Raw genomic sequence first — 18,273 nt, forward strand, 5'->3', positions numbered from 1 at the left:
TGAGTCCCACCCCTGCAGAACCTGACCTCTGTCAATGGGTCCCACCCCTGCAGACAGAGTAATGGCCTGCAGTGCTGCCTAGTGAGCAAGGGGCCCCGAAGTGACTTGTGCTTGAAATGGCCTTGCTTTTCAAGAGTGAAAGTCCTTTATCTTTGACACGTAAACCTCCAAACCTGTAGTTTGTTGTAATGCTGAGAAATTTCGGAAAGAATAGCCACTAACTTTTCATCTTGATGATACCAGTTCTCAGAGAAGGAGGCACAGCCTTGTAATAATGAGCTGACTTAGACAGTTGCACAGAAAAGCCAAGTTGGTCACTGGATAACCACTGGACTGCTGAATGAGCCAGTTATTTCAGGCCTCCTCTCTTGTCCTGCTGCAAAAATACCGCTGCACCATTGCCTTCCCGTAGAATAGGAAGTGGAACCTAATCACAGGACTGACATTTCAGATATTTCATTATCTAGAGGGATGGCAGTTTTCGGAATGTTTCTGGAAGGGTGGAAGGAGGTGCAGACAGTGTGACTGTAGTGGGCTCTGGTTAAAGTTTACAACTAACTGTAGGGTGCTCACTGGATTCAGTGTTCATGCACAGCTACCAGAAATACCTGGAACATACCATTTTAGGTTGGATATCCCTTATCAGATTTGATTTAAATACTTGAACTAGGAGATGCTGGCCAGATGAAGATTTCCAAATGATTCCATGGTAATGATTTTTACTTTGGATTTCAGAAGAGGAGTCAGAATATATTTCCCCACACTCGTAGGATTGTGGAGACTGGGAGTAATGTTTAATCCAGAACAGCTCTGTCCATATCCATAGCTTTTCACCACAGACCTTTCTAGAACACAGGTCTTTGGGTCAGCAGTCATAATGGGAGGCACTACAAATGTGAGCTTGATACTGCTGACAGACACTCAGGAGGAAGTAATGTCTCGTGGTACTCTGAAGTGGTCCTGAGTGTTAGTGCAGCAGACCACCAGGGACAGACAGTGCCATTGATCCATTGGTACTGATGCACTGATAGAGTGGCAGCCTAACACGTTCAGTTGGTAAATTGGACATAATTTTGTATTTTTTTCTTTAATTTTTTTTGTTGTATATGTGTCTATTATGTGTGGGTGCACATGTCCTGCTCTGTGGAGGTCAGGATGTTTTCTGTGTCTACAATGTGTGTGTGTGTACATACCACGTGTGGAGGTCAGGATAACTTGTGTGTCTACTGTGTGTGTGTGTGTGTACATGCCACGCTGTGTGGAGGTCAGGATAACTTGTGTGTCTACAGTGTGTGGGGGGGAGGCATGCCACACTGTGTGGAGGTCAGGAAGTCTCTGTGTTGTGTGTACAGTGTGTGTGTGGGAACATGTGTCTTGCTGTGGAGGTCAGGAAGGCTGTGTTATGTCTACAATGTGTGTGTGAGAACACATGCCATGCTATGTGGAGATCAGAGGGTAGTTTGTGGAGCAGGCTCACTCTCCCACTTGCGCATGGGCTGCACAGATGGAACTCAACTCCAGGGTTGTGCAGCGAGCACTTTTCCCCATGAAGTTCCAAACACTTAGTACTCACCTGTGTGCTCAGCAATAATTGGAGATTCCCAAGCAGCCATTGGCCTTCCTCGTGCTGCCGTCTATGGAATTCCCATTTGCTCACCTTTAAACTTCATGAAGTTAAAGGGACTTCATAGTCTGGAGTTGCTGTAGGTGGATTCTGGACTTTACCCTACTTAGGGCATAAATATTTGAAGTGCAAATCTACTTTAAAAAGTGTTTTTAAATGCTTTTCTGTGGAATACTAGTTTTCCCCTTTTTGAATTGGAAATAAAACATCTTTAAGAGTTTGTACTTTCGGTTCACAAACTGCGTAGGTTCTTCCATTACACCTTAAACTGCTCCAACTAGGTCATTTTCTGATGAGATTTTTAGTAGTAATGGGGTTTTATCTAACACATGACTGGGAGTGAACCAGTTGTCTTATTTTCTTAGATGGGTGTAGTTAGTTGACTGATACTGGTAAAATTCATAAGAGGGTGCATGTCCCCTAAGTTTGGCTATATTGCACTTTCATAGCATATTTATATCCTAGCAATTGCCCAACATGGATTTGGTATTGGTTGTTGGAGACACTAGCTTATAATTTTTCAATTTCTAAGAAAGTCCTCTGCTGATAAAAAGTTTCAAGGCACTCCCTTCCACAGAGTTCGATTTAAGCATGCTTCTGGAGTTGTATCAGACCTAGTGAAGGCACCTGCAGTTATATGAGGAAGTTAAGTAGCACTAAGGGAAGTGGCTCCTATTGGATGAGTTTGTGGGTGTTGGAGAAGGCAAAGCTTTGAGGTTTGTCTCGTAGACAGAATAAGGCTTCTACTTCTCATTCCCATTTTACAGATGTCCCCTATCATGAGAGAGAGAAAGGGAGGAGGGGGGAGAGAGAGAGGAGAGAGAGTTGTACCATGCTCATGTACTGCCTGTAAGGTACATCTCTGGGGACTGAACACAGAAAGGACTCGGGGAGTCAATGCTGGGATGTTATTGAATTCTGAAAAGGAGTGTTGGGAAGACAGTCATTAATGTCTTATTTATAGCATTGGAATTCACCTGAATGATAACTATCTGGTATAATTAATTCAGGGAATATATTTTTCTAAGAAAGTTCTGAATGTAACTATACACCTTTTTATTTCTTCCATGTAGCAGCAAAGATGAAGAGGCCAGACTTATAAGTCAGAAAATAGAACAAGACCCAAACAGTCATTTCTTTAGGTGCTGCAGTTAAATCCTATTTTTTACATTTCTCTACTGCACCTTACGAGTTAGAAATTTGAGCCAGGGAAACCCTGTTCTAAAAAGCCAAAAATAAATAGTAAGATGAAGTTAGAAATTGGAGCACTGCGAGTTCATTACAGTCCCACCAACAAGCCAGTGTGGCCTTTGCTAGTTAGTGTTGCAGAATCTGGTCACTGCTACAGATGCTTTCCCTACAGAGTGTGGACTTTAGTTTGTTGTACCTGACTATTGACATTAAGGTCACCAGATGTGACCTGTGACTGTACCATTAAGTCTTTTTAACATATTACTGGAGAAATTGTTCTCAGTTCATTTTTTTTCAATTAAAAACAGCTATAACATTAGACATAATTCGCATGTGCAAATACACACACACACACCAAAAAAAAAAAAAAAACAACCAAAATGGAACCTAGGGGTTTGTGTTTTTTCATTAAGAGCGATGCACATTTTCTGGTTATGTATATGTCCCCTAAGTGACTAGATTACTTGAGAAACTTCTTTGTTGCATGTCTGCTTAAAACAACACAAGTTGGAGCATTCTAACCTATAGTGTGTAGCCTTTGTTCTTTTTGTGTCTTAATTTGACATAATCTTCAGTATGTTGTGTCCATCACAGGTGAGAACTGCTATTTTTAGGTGCTTGGGTTTGACCTTTTTTTTTTTTTTTTTTTTTTTTTTTAGCTTTAATGAAATGTTTAGATGTTCAGTCACAAATGTCATAGAAATTACTTACTGGGTATATTATATCCTCAAGAAGTGCCATGAAATGAAAATCTTCAGTTGTGAAGATGTGAATTTTGGCTGTGGCTCAAAGGTTTGCATTTGAAATTTGCTCTGGTAGGGACGAATTTCTGTTGCCATCTGATCCTGTTCAGCTTTCTGGAACTTAATGGATCCCTCTCTAGTTTAGCATTTGTTTAATTGCAACATAGTTTTATTTACCCTTTTAAGTGTTTGGTCTCTTTTTTGTGATTGCATGGAGTAAGCTTTTTAAAAACTTACTTGTAAAATTGCTCTTGGAAGAATGTGCAGAATTGAAAGCATGGTCGATAAGCCCCCACTTCTCTACGGCTTACAATCATGTTTCAGATTTCTGTGATGATGTGATCTTCATGATGTGATAGAGAAATTGAATATTTCACTGGCGAAATAACAGCTTAAGAAAAATACAAAAAGAAAGCCATGTGCCAGTCACCTGTTTACTTTTTATTCAGTAGTTCACTTCTGCCGCTAACCCTGGATTCTTCAAATCTTCAGACACCATAGACTGAATCGTTTGTGTGCTATAGCTATACATAAAGTTATATGTTAAAATTGACACACTATTTTTTTTTGCAGTAACTTTGAGTATTGTTTTTTATGTTTTGAGAGATTTTAAGCAACTTCCTGAGAATTTTGATTATTTTAAAAAGGTCCCTCTGGTTTCCAAGTATTTACCCAAAGGTTGGGTGGGCAATTGCCCCTCCCTCCATTTTTCTCACATGTAAATTTACAATGTGTTTTTATTTCTCACTGAGGGAAAGTCCTTTCCCCTTGCGCCTGTCTGCCTTTCTTGTGGGAACAGTGTTCGATGAAGCTTCTTGTCTTCCAGCACACAAACCAGAATCACACATTTTGCTTGTCAATGAAAGGTCATTAAAATAGAAAACACTGTATATTCTTTTAAATGGCCATTAAAAGCGCAGCCTAGCGTTCTCACTCCTGTTCTTTGGATCCGCTGGGCGGTCTCCACCCCTGAAGCGGTCTCCACCCCTGAAGCGGTCTGCCCTCCATCCGCGGCGCCGTTGGGCCGTGGGTTTGGGGCCGAGGGAAGCCGACGGCAGCGCCGGGAGGGTCGGGCCCGCCGCCGGGCAAGAGGCCTTCCGAGCCGGCTTCCGCTCCTTCTAGCTTGGGGGCCGGAGCCTCGCCGCGCACCGGAAGCTCCAGGGCCGAGGGGCGTGGCCCTACCCGGAAGCGAGGCGGGGGCGTGACTGTGGGGGGTGTGGCCAGGCGCGGGCGCGCAGGCGCCGTCGGGTGGCACGGTGCTGAGTGGCCATGGCGGCCACGTTCTTCGGTGAGGTGGTGAAGGCGCCGTGCCGAGCTGGGACTGAGGAGGAGGAGGAGGAAGAGGAGCAGAGCAGGCGGGACACGCCGGAGGACCGGGAGGTCCGGCGGCAGCTGGCGCGGAAGAGGTCAGGCTCCGGGAGGCGCACTCCGCTGGGCGAGCGTCACGCGGGGACACCGACTCCCTCATGCCGTTCTTCCCTCCATCCACCCCACGCTTGAGGTCACATCGTGTGTCAGCTGGAAGCTCTGTATTTAAACACACAGACGCCAGGTCTGCTACGCAGCTCCAGTAACGGATCTCCCGCTGCCTCCCCGAAGCATGCTGTTTTGATTCCTACACATTTATTTTGTGTGTGTGTTTGGGGCCGGAGGTTGAAGTTGGGTGCCCTGTGGCTCTTTCCACCTTCATTTTGGGACGTGTCTCATTGAACGCAGAGCTCACTGTTATTCTGCACTGACAGGACCCCAAGTCCTAGGGAGTCAGTCTCTCGTTTCCCCAGTACCATTGCCGGCTTTTAGGTGGGTCCGGGGATCAGACCTTGAGTCGTTATGCTTGTGTTGGCAACTTGGGACCTTCCCAACCCTAAGTATGCTAATCACGATTTTTCAGCATCATACCAGGCCACAGTCAAATTCACCTAGTTTTTCCTAATATTCTGTTTTCCAGCAGAAAACAACTACAAACTACTTGCACCAACTACAAACCCTTTCAACAGTTCATTTTCTTCAGTGCCCTCTCGTTTTTCTCTCCTGTGAGCCCTGATTTGTCCTATGGTGTTCCCATGCGGTCATTTAACGTGTACACTCCTCATCTGCATTTGCCACAACTAAACGTCTGGATGTTTGTTTGGAATCTTAGTCACACAGAGCGTTTTGCTGGCAGGAGTGTTTGAACTGCTTTTAGCCTTTTGGGGGGCTCTGTCTGGTTCTAAGGGGTGCTGGCATGGGTGTGTCAGGTGAACAGTATGAAGTCTGCAGTAGTTTTACCCACTGATTGAGTCTGCGATTGAGCAGTCATCGCTTGAGTCTGCTCTTCCTTGAAGATTGTAGTATGTATTTTATAAAAGGACAGTGTATATCTTTCCCATTTGTAAGGACACTCTCACCTAACACCATATATCCATCCATCTGTGCATCTCCCCACACATCTATCCACCTGTATCTTCTGTCACCTATCCATTTATCCATCCATACATGATTATGTGTATATGTTGCACCTGCCTGTCATCTGTCTACATAAATAACATGTCTGCGGCCCATCTGTTTCTCATCTGTCCTCCATCCATCCATCTCTATATAGAATATCATTTTTCTTCATCAGTTTGTTTATCACCCTCCCCTCTGTCTCTCATCTTCCACAGCATAATAATACTTGTTGACTTTACTTTTGTTTCTTGTTGTTAGGGAGGTGCGGCTTCTCCAAAGACAGACAAAAACATCTCTAGAGGTTGCACTGCTAGAAAAACATCCCTGCTCCAAGTTCATAATCGCAGTAGGAAGTAATGCAACAGGTAAGTGCCCACACCAAGACAGATGTGCTGTTGAAAGAATGGAGCAGGAGGGCAGCATAAACTCCACATACTGATACCTTAGGAAGATCACAACGTGCTGGGCGATGGTGGTGGCGCACACCTTTAATCCCAGCACTTGGGCAGCAGAGGCAGGTGGATTGCTTTTTATTTATTTTTTTTAGAGATTTATTTACTATGCATACTGTGTTCTGCCTGCATACCAGGAGAGGTCACCAGATCGAGTTGTGAGCCACCATGTGGTTTCTGGGAATTGAACGCAGGACCTCTGGAAAAACAGCCAGTGCTCTTAACCTCTGAGCCATCTCTCCAGCCTGGCAGATTGCTTTGAGCTCGAGACCAGCCTAGTCTACAAAGTGAGTTCCAGGACAGTTAGGACTGTTAAACAGAGAAACCCTGTCTCGAAAAGTCAAAAGAATGAAAAAAATGAAAAATAAAAAAAGTCATAGCAGGTACTGGGCATGCGGCTCAGGTGGTAAAGTGTGTTTGGTACCCAAACCATATAAACTGGGCATGCTGCAGTCTGAGCACTCAGGAGGCAGAGGCAGTAGAGAGGAGCATGGCCCTCTCGTAAACAGTCGACAGGAATGTATTTCAGGTAAAGTAGATTGCCTGCTCCTTTGATCTTTGTAATAAACATAAAAAATGAGGTTTGAAGGAAGTATACTTAGCTTCAGAATTAGAGTTCAAGGCCCCATTTTTCAGTCTGAGGGGGTGGCCAGTGGCCAGTGGTCTATCAGTAATTGCAGACATTTTGGAGCACTTCAGTTCTAAGGTTTTTGAATGCATTTACTGACCTGGTAGATTCACAGTAGAGCAATGTGAGTTTAGATGCAACAGCATTGTATATTAGTATACGTGGAGACCTTTATATTTTCAATGGCTTTGTGAGCTATAGTTAAGAGCCCTTGCCCTTGTAAGAAAGCCATTTTACTTAGAAGTTGCGTAAGTAAGCAGTAGGTAGCCGTTCACCATTATGTAAAAGTCTGCTGGCCTAATTATCTATTTATTTATTTATTTTTGTTTTTTGAGACATTTCTCTGTTTAGCTCTGGCTGACCTGGAACTCTCTCTGTAGACCAGGCTGGTCTTAAACTCACAGTGATTCGCCTGCCTCTGCCTTCCGAGTGCTGGGATTAAAGGTGTGCATCACTACTGCCCAGTTTTTGTTTTTTGTTTTTTGAGCCCCAAATGTATTAGAACGTTGTTAGGATGTGAGACCGGTATAGAGTTTGTGCACAAGACTTTCCTGTTCCTGGTTTTCATGTCTGGAAGATGTGGGATTTCATTCCTTGGCCTCAATTTTTCTTGGCTCTAAAGTGGACCAATTAGACCAGTGGTACTCAGAATGTGGATCACGTCCCCTTTAGGTGTCAAACAACCCTTTCACTGGGTTGCATATCAGATATCGCATTACAATTCATAGCAGTACCAAAAAAAACAGTTATGAAGTAGCAATGAAATAATTTTATGTTGGGGTGTCACTATAACATGAAGAACTGTATTAAAGGGTTGCAGCATTTTGAAGGTTGAGAACCACTGAATTAGACAGTCTTTAAATGTTTTTAAAGAGATTTCAAAAGAAATTTAACTATGTATATATGTCTCTGTGGGTTTGTTTAAGAGTACAGGCTAGGAGAAGGCATCAGATCCTCTAGAACTGGACTTATAGACAGTTGTGTCTCCCCTGGGGTGGGTGCTGGGAACCAGTCTGAGGCTTGATAAGAGCAGTACTTGATCTGATCCGTCTCTCCTCTCCCCAGTTAGATGGTTCTGAATGATTGTTTCAGCTCTAAATTCTGGAGTAACGAGTAGGAAATACAATTTGCACATCCAGACACCAGTTTATGTGAACATTTTTTCCCCCACAGCATTTTTGTCATCATTTGTTATGAATTCAGGAGTCTGGAAAGAAGTTGGTTGTGCTAAGCTCTGGAACGAATGGTGCAGAACAACGGACACTGTCCATCTGTCCCCTACAGATGCTTTCTGTGTGTTCTATCAGCTGAAATCAGATCCCTCGGTATGTGGACCTTCACTCAGTAGTCTCAAAGCATAGTCATTTATGCATGATTCTGATCGTAAACACTTCAGGATCTCACATGCCAGGGCTCTCTTTGCCTACTTACTCAGTGTACTCTTGTGTTGAATAATTTCTAATGGTCTAACTGGATTGTAGGCCCGACTCTGGGTAAACTGCTGTGTTGTCGTCTTTTGCTTAGTAAATGCCTAGAATACTCAGCTTACATAGAGAAGAGGTTGATTTGGGCTTGGAAATTCTGAAGTTCCAATGTGTGATTGGGGTAGACCCTTTGCTTTTAGTCCTGCTGGGTGGGGAGGTTAGTCCTCTATGGTGGGATCGTACAGGAGCAGCACACTGAGTACAAGGCCAGAAGGCAAAAGGAGGAGAAAGGCAAGTACCACAGTCTCTCTCAAGGATCTATTGCTGCTAATGACCTGAGATTCTAAGCACTGTGAGTCAACACTTGGGCCTTTGGGGGATTCTGGCTCCATTGAGCAATGTGAGGTACTGGTATTAGCGTGGTGCTCATTGATGACAGGACCGGATGTCTTATGTTTTACTTGAGAATGCTTGAAATTCCCTTTCCAGGTTTTCCTTTGTCAGTGTAGTTGCTACATTGCTGAGGATCAACAGTTCCAGTGGCTGGAAAAGGTAAGAGGAAGAAAGCCCTGGCTGCTTAGCTGGGTGTGTGGGCGCAAGGGCTTGGTTGTCTCTTAGACTTTTGCAGTCAAATATTAGATGAGAAAAAGTTTGTTTGTTTCCCTAAGAAAACAATGTAGGAGTTGTTATGGAGTATGTCTTAGAGTTTCTGTTGCGGCGATGAAACATCATTGTCAAAAACAGCTTGGGGAGGTTTACCTGGCTTACACTTCCACATCACTGTTCATCACTGAAGGAAGTCAGGACAGGAACTCAAACAGGGCAGGAACCTGGAGGCTGAAGCTGATGCAGAGGTCCCGGAGGGGTGCTGCTTACTGGCTTGCTCCCCATGGCTTGCTCAGGCTGCTTTCTTGAAGGTCCTAGGACCACCAACCCAGGGATGGCACTAACCACGGTGGGCTGGGCTCTCCCCCATCAATCACTATTTAAGGAAATGGTCTACAACCAGATCTACTCAACTGAAGTTCCCTCCTTTCAGATGACTCACTTGTGTGTCAAGTGGGCACAAGACTAACCAGCGTGGAGTGTTTATTTATTTATTTTTAAATGAACAGTCTACATTGGGCAGTGGTGGCACGTGCCTTTAATTCCAGCACTCGGGAGGCAGAAACGAGCAGATCTCTGTGAGTTCAAGGCCAGCCTCATATACAGAGTGAGTTCCAGTCCAACCAAGGCTACACAGAGAAGCCATGTCCCAAAAAACCAAACCAAACCAAACCAAACAAACAGACAACAAAAGACCAGCCTAGCAAGGTAACTGGCAGTGCACTCAGGGTTGCAGATCCATAAGTAAGACTGCAGTTGCCTAGTGCCTTGGAGTGGCCACCAGTCACCACTACACTCCCAAGTACTGCATCTGTATTAGCATTAGGTATGGCTATAAGTCCTCATTTTGGGGGCAATGGTGGTGCATGCCTCGAATCACAGCACTCGGGATGTAGAGGCAGGCAAATCTCCGTGAGTTTAAGGCCTGCCTAGTCTACAGAGTGAGTTCCAGGACAGGCTCCAAAGCTACAGAGAAACCCTGTCTTGAAAAACAGCAGCAACAACAACAACAACAAAGAAAAACAAAAACAAAAAAAAGTCCTCATTTTGGAAAATTGAATTCAAGGACTTCAGAGAAAAACTGTAATTTGGGCAGTTGTACATTGCTTATTGAATATGCCTTCTCAAGAATGTTTGAGGACTGGAGAGATGGCTCAGAGGTTAAGAGCATTGCCTCCTCTTCCAAAGGTCCTGAGTTCAATTCCCAACAACCACATGGTGGCTCACAACCATCTGTAATGGGGTCTGGTGCCCTCTTCTGGCCTGCAGGCATACACACAGACAGAATATTGTATACATAATAAACAAATAAATATTAAGAAAAGAATGTTTGAAACTAGAAATGTTTTATATTTTTTTAAAGTTTTGAAATGTTTGTTTGCGTATACAGTATGACAATGTCTTGGGGATAAGACTCAAGTTTAAACACGAGTTCATGATCTTTTTCTATATAGCTTAAACAAATTTTATAACATTTTAAATTTGTGAAGTGAAATTTTATGGTATGAGATTCTCAACTTGGCTTGTCATTAGGCAGGCGAAAGGCTTTGGATTTTGGGTTAGGAATACTGACCCTGTCCATAGTCACACAGTGCAAATGTTGCTACATTGGCATATACTTATCTTCAATAGAAGCAAATTGTCCATATTTACGTGCAGATAGTGTGCAGCATCAGATGGTGACTGGTGAACCTTCAGCAGTTACCGTTTCAGTCCATCTGCGCTGGGAGGAGGATGCTTCTAAAAACATCCTGTGCCCTTGAACATATTTGCTAAGATTAAACTCACTGGAAATAAGAATTTTGGTGTGTACCTATTTTAAAGCAATTGGACTTCTTAAAGACATTCATTAAGTCATCAGTATACTGTATTAAGTAAAGGGTTATATGCATATACTCAGGGTACTTGGTATATTTTTTCTAGGATAGAGTATTAAAATGCTTAATTTTACTTTTAAATTGTGCAGGATGCTGGTTATATAAAAATACTACCCTTGTACTATAGAAAAAAATGACCATATTCTAGACTTGAAGTGATATAAAATTAGTCACTTTTAAATAAAAATACTTTATGTGTATGAGTGCTTTGCCTATATGCATATCTACGTACTATATGTATATGCATGGTCAGTAGAGGGCATCAGGTCCCCTGGAACTGTAGTCACTAAGGGTTGGAGTTGCCTTCTAGGTCCTGGGAGCCAACCCGTCCTTGGTAAGAACAAGTGCTCTGAGCACCCAGCTGTTTCTCTGGCCTCAGGCTGCACGTTTTCAAAGCAAAGTGTTTCATTCCTTTTTTTTTTTAACTTTATTTATTTATTTGTTTTTTTTTTTTTTTGATTCTTGCTCAGTAGCCTAGGCTGGCCTTGAGCTAAAATTCTTTTGCTTTAACCTCCTCAGTACTGAGATTATGGGTATCCGCTGCCATTTGAGGGTTAAAGCAAAGTTTCTTTTAACAATGTTGTGCTCCTTAGGATATTCTTTGTAAACACCTGCTCTGTTAGTGACAGCAGAATCCTCATAGTGACAGAACCTGACAGTTGTCAAGTACTGTGGGTTCAGACCAAACTATTATAGGAAGGAAGTTAAATTATGCTGATGTGATTTTTCTCTCTTAAGTGGATATGCACAATAACAAGTTTGCAATAGGTAACATTTTTAGTATTTATTTACAAACTGTGTTGTAGTGAAATTCATAGTGTAAATCATTTATGATATCTGATAGGAAACTTTCGGCATTCCTGTTATTGGCACTAGCCTTTTTCTCATTTCATGAAGTATTTCAAACAAGGTAGACATGATAGCACACACTTGCTAGTCACTTTGTATGTGTGTGTGTGAAAAAATACATCAACAAAAAGCAAAGTGGTGGAGAACATGGCTTAGTTTGGTTTACATGTCCAGAGAAAGCCTCTTGTGGTGAAAAACACATGGCGGTAGAGAGGCATGGTGGAGGAACAGGAGGTTGGCTGTCACATTTTTATCCTCCCAGGAGGATTGCAGTGAATCGATGTGGGGCCAATCATAGACCATCAAAGCCTGCTCCAGTGACACACTTCCCCTGAGGCTGCTCCTCCTGGATGTTCTGCAGCCTCCGCAAACAGCACTGCCAGCTGAAGACCATGAGGCCATGGAGTGCGTTGCTTATCTAGAACACAGCTCTTGTAAAGCCCACTTTGGGAGGTCAGCAGAGGAGGGCTACGAGCTTGAGGCCAGCACTTAGGAGGCGGCAGATAAAAGTAGAGGAAAACAGACAGACAAACAAAATAATTTGGGCAAATATACCATCTTAGAAATCCTTTTAAATAAATAGCTGTTTTCATTTGTTTGTTTGTTTCTTTTTGCCATGAATTTAAGTAAAAGGTAGAAGTTACCCTTGATGACCTGTCAGACCCACACACTACAGTGGGAATTTGAGATTCTACAGCTGCAGTAACAAAAACTGAATTCCATAAGAACCATTGCTCAGGTGTCCTCAGTGGCAGGTGAGGGAAGGGATGTTGCGTCTGCTCTTGTGACTTTATTCAGGGTGGCCGTCCTAGGCCACTATTGTTCTGACCTGTGGTCTCTGCACTAGTTTACATCACATGGCTCTTTGGCAGTGCCACTCTCAGCTCAGAGACAAGAAAGTGATGTGGAAGGTTGTTTAGCTGGTCCTCAGAGCCGCAGGCAGGGCAGCACTGCTGCTGGGAGGGAGTCATACGGCAAAGATGAGGTCTAACATCATCACTGTTCTTGTAGGTTTTTGGCTCTCAACCCAGGAAGAACATGCAGGTGACAGTTCTCACATGCCGACACATCACAGAGTATAAAACCTCAGAGTCCACCTGCAGCCTTCCTTCTCCTTTCTTGAGAGCCCTAAAAACTCAGAAATTCAAAGATTCTGCCTGCTGCCCACTGCTGGAACAGCCGAACATCGTGCATGATCTGCCTGCAGCAGGTGGGCTAAACACGCAGCCTTTGCTCTTTGTCACAGGCTGTGCTGGTGACCTTTCTGAAGCAGTTGTAGTCATGTGGAAGGTCTGGCATGTGGGATACTCAGCTTAACGTTAGGTTTCCCTGCATTGCGGTTGGGACAGCAGCTTAGAATCTTGGCTCTGTGCTTCCATAGTTCTTTTCTGTTTTGGTTCTGCAATTTCAAAGTGGAACCCAATGTTAGATACAGATTTTTGATATGTGAAAATTGGGAATTTTAATTATCAAAGTAAGTTTTGGATGTTGACGCTTGGCTTTATTTATTTATTTATTTGGTTTTTAGAGACAGGGTTTCTCTGTGTAGACTTGGCTGTCCTGGAACTCAGAGATCTGCCTGTCTCTGCCTCCCTAGTGCTGGGGTTAAAGGTGTGTGCCATCACTGCCTGACTTGGTTGTTATTCTTAATGTTTTTATTATGCCGTTTACATATAAGTTACTTCTCTTGTGACAAAATGGCCACTAGCAGAAGTAGTTTATGGGAGGAAGGATTGTTGTGGCTTACATGGAAGGGGGCACATCCCATTGTGGTGGGGAAAGCGTGGCAGCAGGAACTGAGGCCACATTACATCTGCTGTCAGGAAGTAGAACAGAGTGAGTGCTCATGCTTGGCTCTCCCTCCTCTATATGTTGTCCAGACGCCAACCTTTGGAACTGTGGCACCCACAGTTGGGTGGGTTAGCGTGATTTGGATAGTCCAGAGGCCTGTCTCCTGAGTAATTCTAGGCCCTGCCAGTTGACACTACGCCATTATACTGCTGGGCACACAGACTATGTAAGAATAACTTGACATTTGTTTTCAGTGGTTCGTATATTGTAGTAGGAAGTCACTTGTTTGTTTTCCTGGCCCAGACTCCTGGAATAATCACACAGAAACTATTATTTAAATCACTGCTTGGCCAATCACTTAAGTGTACTGCTAGTTAGCTTTTACATCTAGTATTAACCCATTTCCAGTATTTTATATTTTATCACTAGGTTCGTGACCTCCCGGCAAGGTTCTGACATGTCTGTCTCCAGTGCTCCATGGCTTCTCCTTGACTCCGCCTCCTTTCTCCCAGCATTCAGTTTAGTTTTCCCTGCCTAGCTCTACCCTCCCCTATCAACAGGCCAAGGCAGTTTTTTTAATTCACCAATGGTATTCAGAGCATACAGAGGGGAATCTCACATCAGTATTTCATAGTATATAGCTTTTTGTTAGATTCATTTTTAAGCCTAATGCTTTCCCTTTTGTGTTACAGTTACTAGAATGAGGACAGTATGCATTATATGTTACCCTTTGCGTGTGCCTCCTTCAAGTGGCCATTATCCTAGTACATTAGTTCTTACAGTTATGATGGGATGTCAGGACATACAAAATAAAGATAATATTTACAAAACATTAAATTAAACCCATAAATGGATCAACATGGCAGTAGGTGCCTTGATTAAAAGAGGCAGAAAGTTGACTTTTCCAAAACAGCTTTTATTATTTAGAAGTGTTCCACTTAAAAATCATGTCATAGAAAACAAGCATTTTTCCTCTGTGTTTGTAGTTCTGAGCTACTGCCAAGTGTGGAAAATCCCCGCAGTTCTGTATCTGTGCTACACTGATGTGATGAAGTTGGACCTGGTCACTGTGGAAGCTTTTAAGCCTGTACTTTCTTCCAGTGGCTTGAAATGCTTGGTGAAGGTAAGACTGCAGTGCTCCCCTCTTAATAGCCACGCTGATACGGGAAGTGCATGACAGGAAGTGCTGCAGGACGACTGAAACCCTAAGCAGCAGGTGGGAGCTTCCCAGTGCGGCCCTTATCTGTGCCCCAGGTGCTCTGTGATATGGTGACTGCTTTGGTACTGCGGTCACATCCTGCGTGTGCTTAGGGAGAGAGAGATGGACTGCTTGAGACCTTCCTATTGTTGGTTGTTTTTACTCTTTACTCTTGGGGGGCCTGTCACCCAGCTGCCTAATAAATCACACACGGAGTCTTGTTCCTGCTTATAAATGCCCAGCCTTAACTTGGCTTGTTTCCAGCCAGCTTTCCTTAAATTATCCCATCTACCTTTAGCCTCTGGACTTTTTCTTTTCTTCTGTAATCTTACTTTCACTCTTACTCTGTAGCTGACTGTGTGCCTGGCCCCTTTTCTTGCCCCTTCTTTCCTTCTTCCCAGACTTCTCCTTTTTTATTCTCTTTGCCTGCCAGCCCCGCCTATCCTTTCTCCTGCCTTGCTATTGGCTGTTTAACTCTTTATTAGACCTATCAGGTGCTTCAGACAGGTAAAGTAACACAGCTTCACAGAGTTAAACAAATGCAACATAAAAGAATGCAACATATCTTTGCTTAATTAAACAAATGTTCCACAGCATAAACAATGTAACTCATCCTAGAACAATATTTTACAGCAAGTTCCTGCAATTAATTTATTTGGAAATATATAATTATTTCTTAAAAGATTGATTTACTATTTTTTGTTTACATGTGTGCTTGTTAGAGTTTATGTGCACCACAGGCATGCAAGTGCCTTTGGAGGCCTGAGTGTTAGGTCCTGGAGCTGGAGTCACAGACAGTTGTGAGCCACTGATCTGGGTGCTGGGAAATGAACCCAGGTCCTCTGCAGGAGCAGTAAGTGCTGTTAAGCTGTTTCAAATGTAGCTTCTCTTTCACTGGGTTTTTGATTCAACTGGCTGCCTTTTCACATTTAGTTGAAGGCTGTGTCCCTGAGGGCATGCAGGGCTGTTTGTTTCAGCTGTAGATGGTGTTCTCAGTAAACATCTAGACTTGTTTTGAGATTAAAAATCATTCATCATATCAACTTGAAGTGAATATTTAGTGTAAATCACTTTTTTCTACCTGTTTGGTAGAATGATCGCTCTGGGATGTTTTGTTTGACTTGGTGTTTCACCGTGTTGCCCAGATTGTCCTCTCCCGAGCGTTAGGATTAGAGATGTGTGCTACCATGGCCTGTTGAATATTGTTTTCTTTTTGAAAAAATAAATTGGTGTGTCCAGGCAGTGGTGGTGCACGCCTTTAATTCCAGCACTCAGGAGGCAGAGGCAGGTGGATCTCTGTGAGTTTGAGGCCTGTCTGGTCTACAAGCTAGTTCCAGGACAGGCTCCAGAGCTACAGAGAAACTGTCTCTCAAAAAAAAAAAAAAAATTAGTGTGTGGAGGGTACTGTGTGTGGAGTGTGAGTGAGATGTGGGTCAGTGGCAGCTGTCTCCCTCTAGTGTTCTTTACCTTGTTCTTTGAGATCTGGAATTTTGGATTAGGCCAGGCTGACTGGCCTGTGGGTCCCAGGAGACTTCCTGTCTCCTTCTCAGCACTGGGATTACAGGTGCTTGTCATTGTGGTCTGGGGTATCTCAGCTCAGGTCCTCACGTTCTTGTGACACTGCAGCCGAGCCATCTGTGTCCCTGACCTCAGCCATCATCATAAAGACTAAATACAGCAGGTCTGAGTTAGTGCATGGCTCATAGAACACAGCAGACCTGAGTTAGCGCATGGTTCACAGGACACAGCAGACCTGAGTTAGCGCATGGTTTATAGGACACAGCAGACCTGAGTTAGCGCATGGTTTATAGGACACAGCAGACCTGAGTTAGTGCATGGCTCACTGGACACAGCAGACCTGAGTTAGTGCATGGCTCACAGGACACAGCAGACCTGAGTTAGTGCATGGTTTATAGGACACAGCAGACCTGAGTTAGCGCATGGCTCACAGGACACAGCAGACCTGAGTTAGCGCATGGCTCACAGGACATAGCAGACCTGAGTTAGCGCATGGTTTATAGGACACAGCAGACCTGAGTTAGCGCATGGTTTATAGGACACAGCAGACCTGAATTAGCGCATGGTTTATAGGACACAGCAGACCTGAGTTAGCGCATGGCTCATAGGACACAGCAGACCTGAGTTAGCGCATGGCATGCAGGAATTATCTTGAGTTCTCACCTGGGGGCAGCCCCACAGATAGGGAAGCTCCGGGTGGTGGCAGGCACATGCTGGGAAGCACATAGGGTGGCCCGCTTGGAGGGAACAAGAAGTCACCCTTAGGAGAGGCACTTTCGAGAGGGTCAGGTGATGGCTTTAGAAGGTGGTGATGTCAGTGGTTATACGTGGGTGAGGGCAGTATGCAGAGTGTGAGAAGAACAGGGGCCCTGTGGGAGGCTGCGAGACGGTGTGCTGACGGTCAGCAGAGCTGGAGACTTCGGTCAAGGGAAGGTGTTCTTGTTTGATTTCTCTTACTGTGATAAAAATATTTGACCAAGATCAGCTTTGGGAAGAAAGGGTTTACTTGACTTAGGCCTCTGGGTTACTGTTCATCAGGGAGGGAAGCGGAACTGTGGAGGATGGCGCCGTTGCCTCACTCACAGGCTCAGGCTCAGCTCCCTTCCTTATGCCACCCAGAGCACCTGCCCAGGGGATGGTGCTGCCGCAGTGAGCTGGGCTCTCCCCCACAGACATACCCAGTCGATCTGGGCAACCTTCAGTTGAAACTCAGCTCACTAGGCTGTGTCAAGCTGTCCAGCCCGGTGGGGCTCTGAACCACTGAACTGTTTTCCTTTTCTTTGAACAAGGTGAAAGGCAGCTTGTGCCTGGTACCTTCCTCCTCTGTTGTGAGTATGGGGTTTGGGGTGTATTTGCTGACAGCCTTTTTTCTCTTTCCAGAATATTCCTGAAAGCACAGAAATACTGAAGAAATTGATGACAACAAATGAGATTCAGAGCAACATTTACACGTGACCCCCGCAGGCCATGGCCACGACCTGCCCATTCCAGGGGGGCTCCACTACTGTTTTGTACTTTACTCTGGGTTGGGGTGTTTTGATAGTGATAAACACAATAAAAATTAAAAAAAATTAATTGTAATTTTATTTTTTCTTAATGGTGATATGTCTACAACTGAAATATTAACGAGCCAGTACTTTTTTATCTATTAAGTGGGACTATTGTTTGGTCATTTTCTTTCTTTAAAATTTTTTTGAGCATTTATTCTTATTTTATGCATGTGAGTATTTCCTCTGCATGTATGTCTGTGTGCTTGCTATGTGTATGCAGTGTCCACAGAGGCCTGAAGAGAGGGTCAGACCCATGAAACTGGAGTTACTGATGGCCGTGAGCCACTTCGTGGGTGCCAGAACTGAATCCTGGTCTTCTTCAAGAGCAGCCAGTGCTTTAACTGCTGAGTCTTCTCTCCAGCCACCCTCCCAACCCAACAGATGTGTCCTCTCAG

The 18,273-nt window shown here is 44.0% G+C and overlaps 1 protein-coding gene across 2 annotated transcripts; it reads left to right on the top strand.

Annotated features, from left to right (window-relative positions):
• The first annotated feature begins 4,791 nt into the window (after nucleotides 1-4,791).
• Psmg1 (proteasome assembly chaperone 1) lies at nucleotides 4,792-17,903 on the top strand. Of its 2 annotated transcripts, none has more exons than XM_048422538.3 (7): nucleotides 4,792-4,964; nucleotides 6,244-6,350; nucleotides 8,239-8,390; nucleotides 8,979-9,041; nucleotides 12,833-13,031; nucleotides 14,599-14,735; nucleotides 17,709-17,903. In XM_048422538.3, the coding sequence occupies exons 1-7, from the start codon at nucleotides 4,828-4,830 to the stop codon at nucleotides 17,781-17,783; spliced, it is 870 nt and encodes a 289-aa protein (XP_048278495.1). In that variant the 5' UTR covers nucleotides 4,792-4,827; the 3' UTR covers nucleotides 17,784-17,903. The 2 variants fall into 2 exon arrangements, with proteins under 2 accessions (XP_048278495.1, XP_085541953.1); XM_085685827.1 differs by lacking the exon at nucleotides 4,792-4,964 and adding an exon at nucleotides 5,087-5,110.
• The last annotated feature ends 370 nt before the right edge of the window (nucleotides 17,904-18,273 follow it).

Source organism: Myodes glareolus, chromosome 2, assembly GCF_982192425.1.
Source record: "Myodes glareolus chromosome 2, mMyoGla1.1, whole genome shotgun sequence".
In the NCBI taxonomy this organism is placed as follows: domain Eukaryota; kingdom Metazoa; phylum Chordata; class Mammalia; order Rodentia; family Cricetidae; genus Myodes; species Myodes glareolus.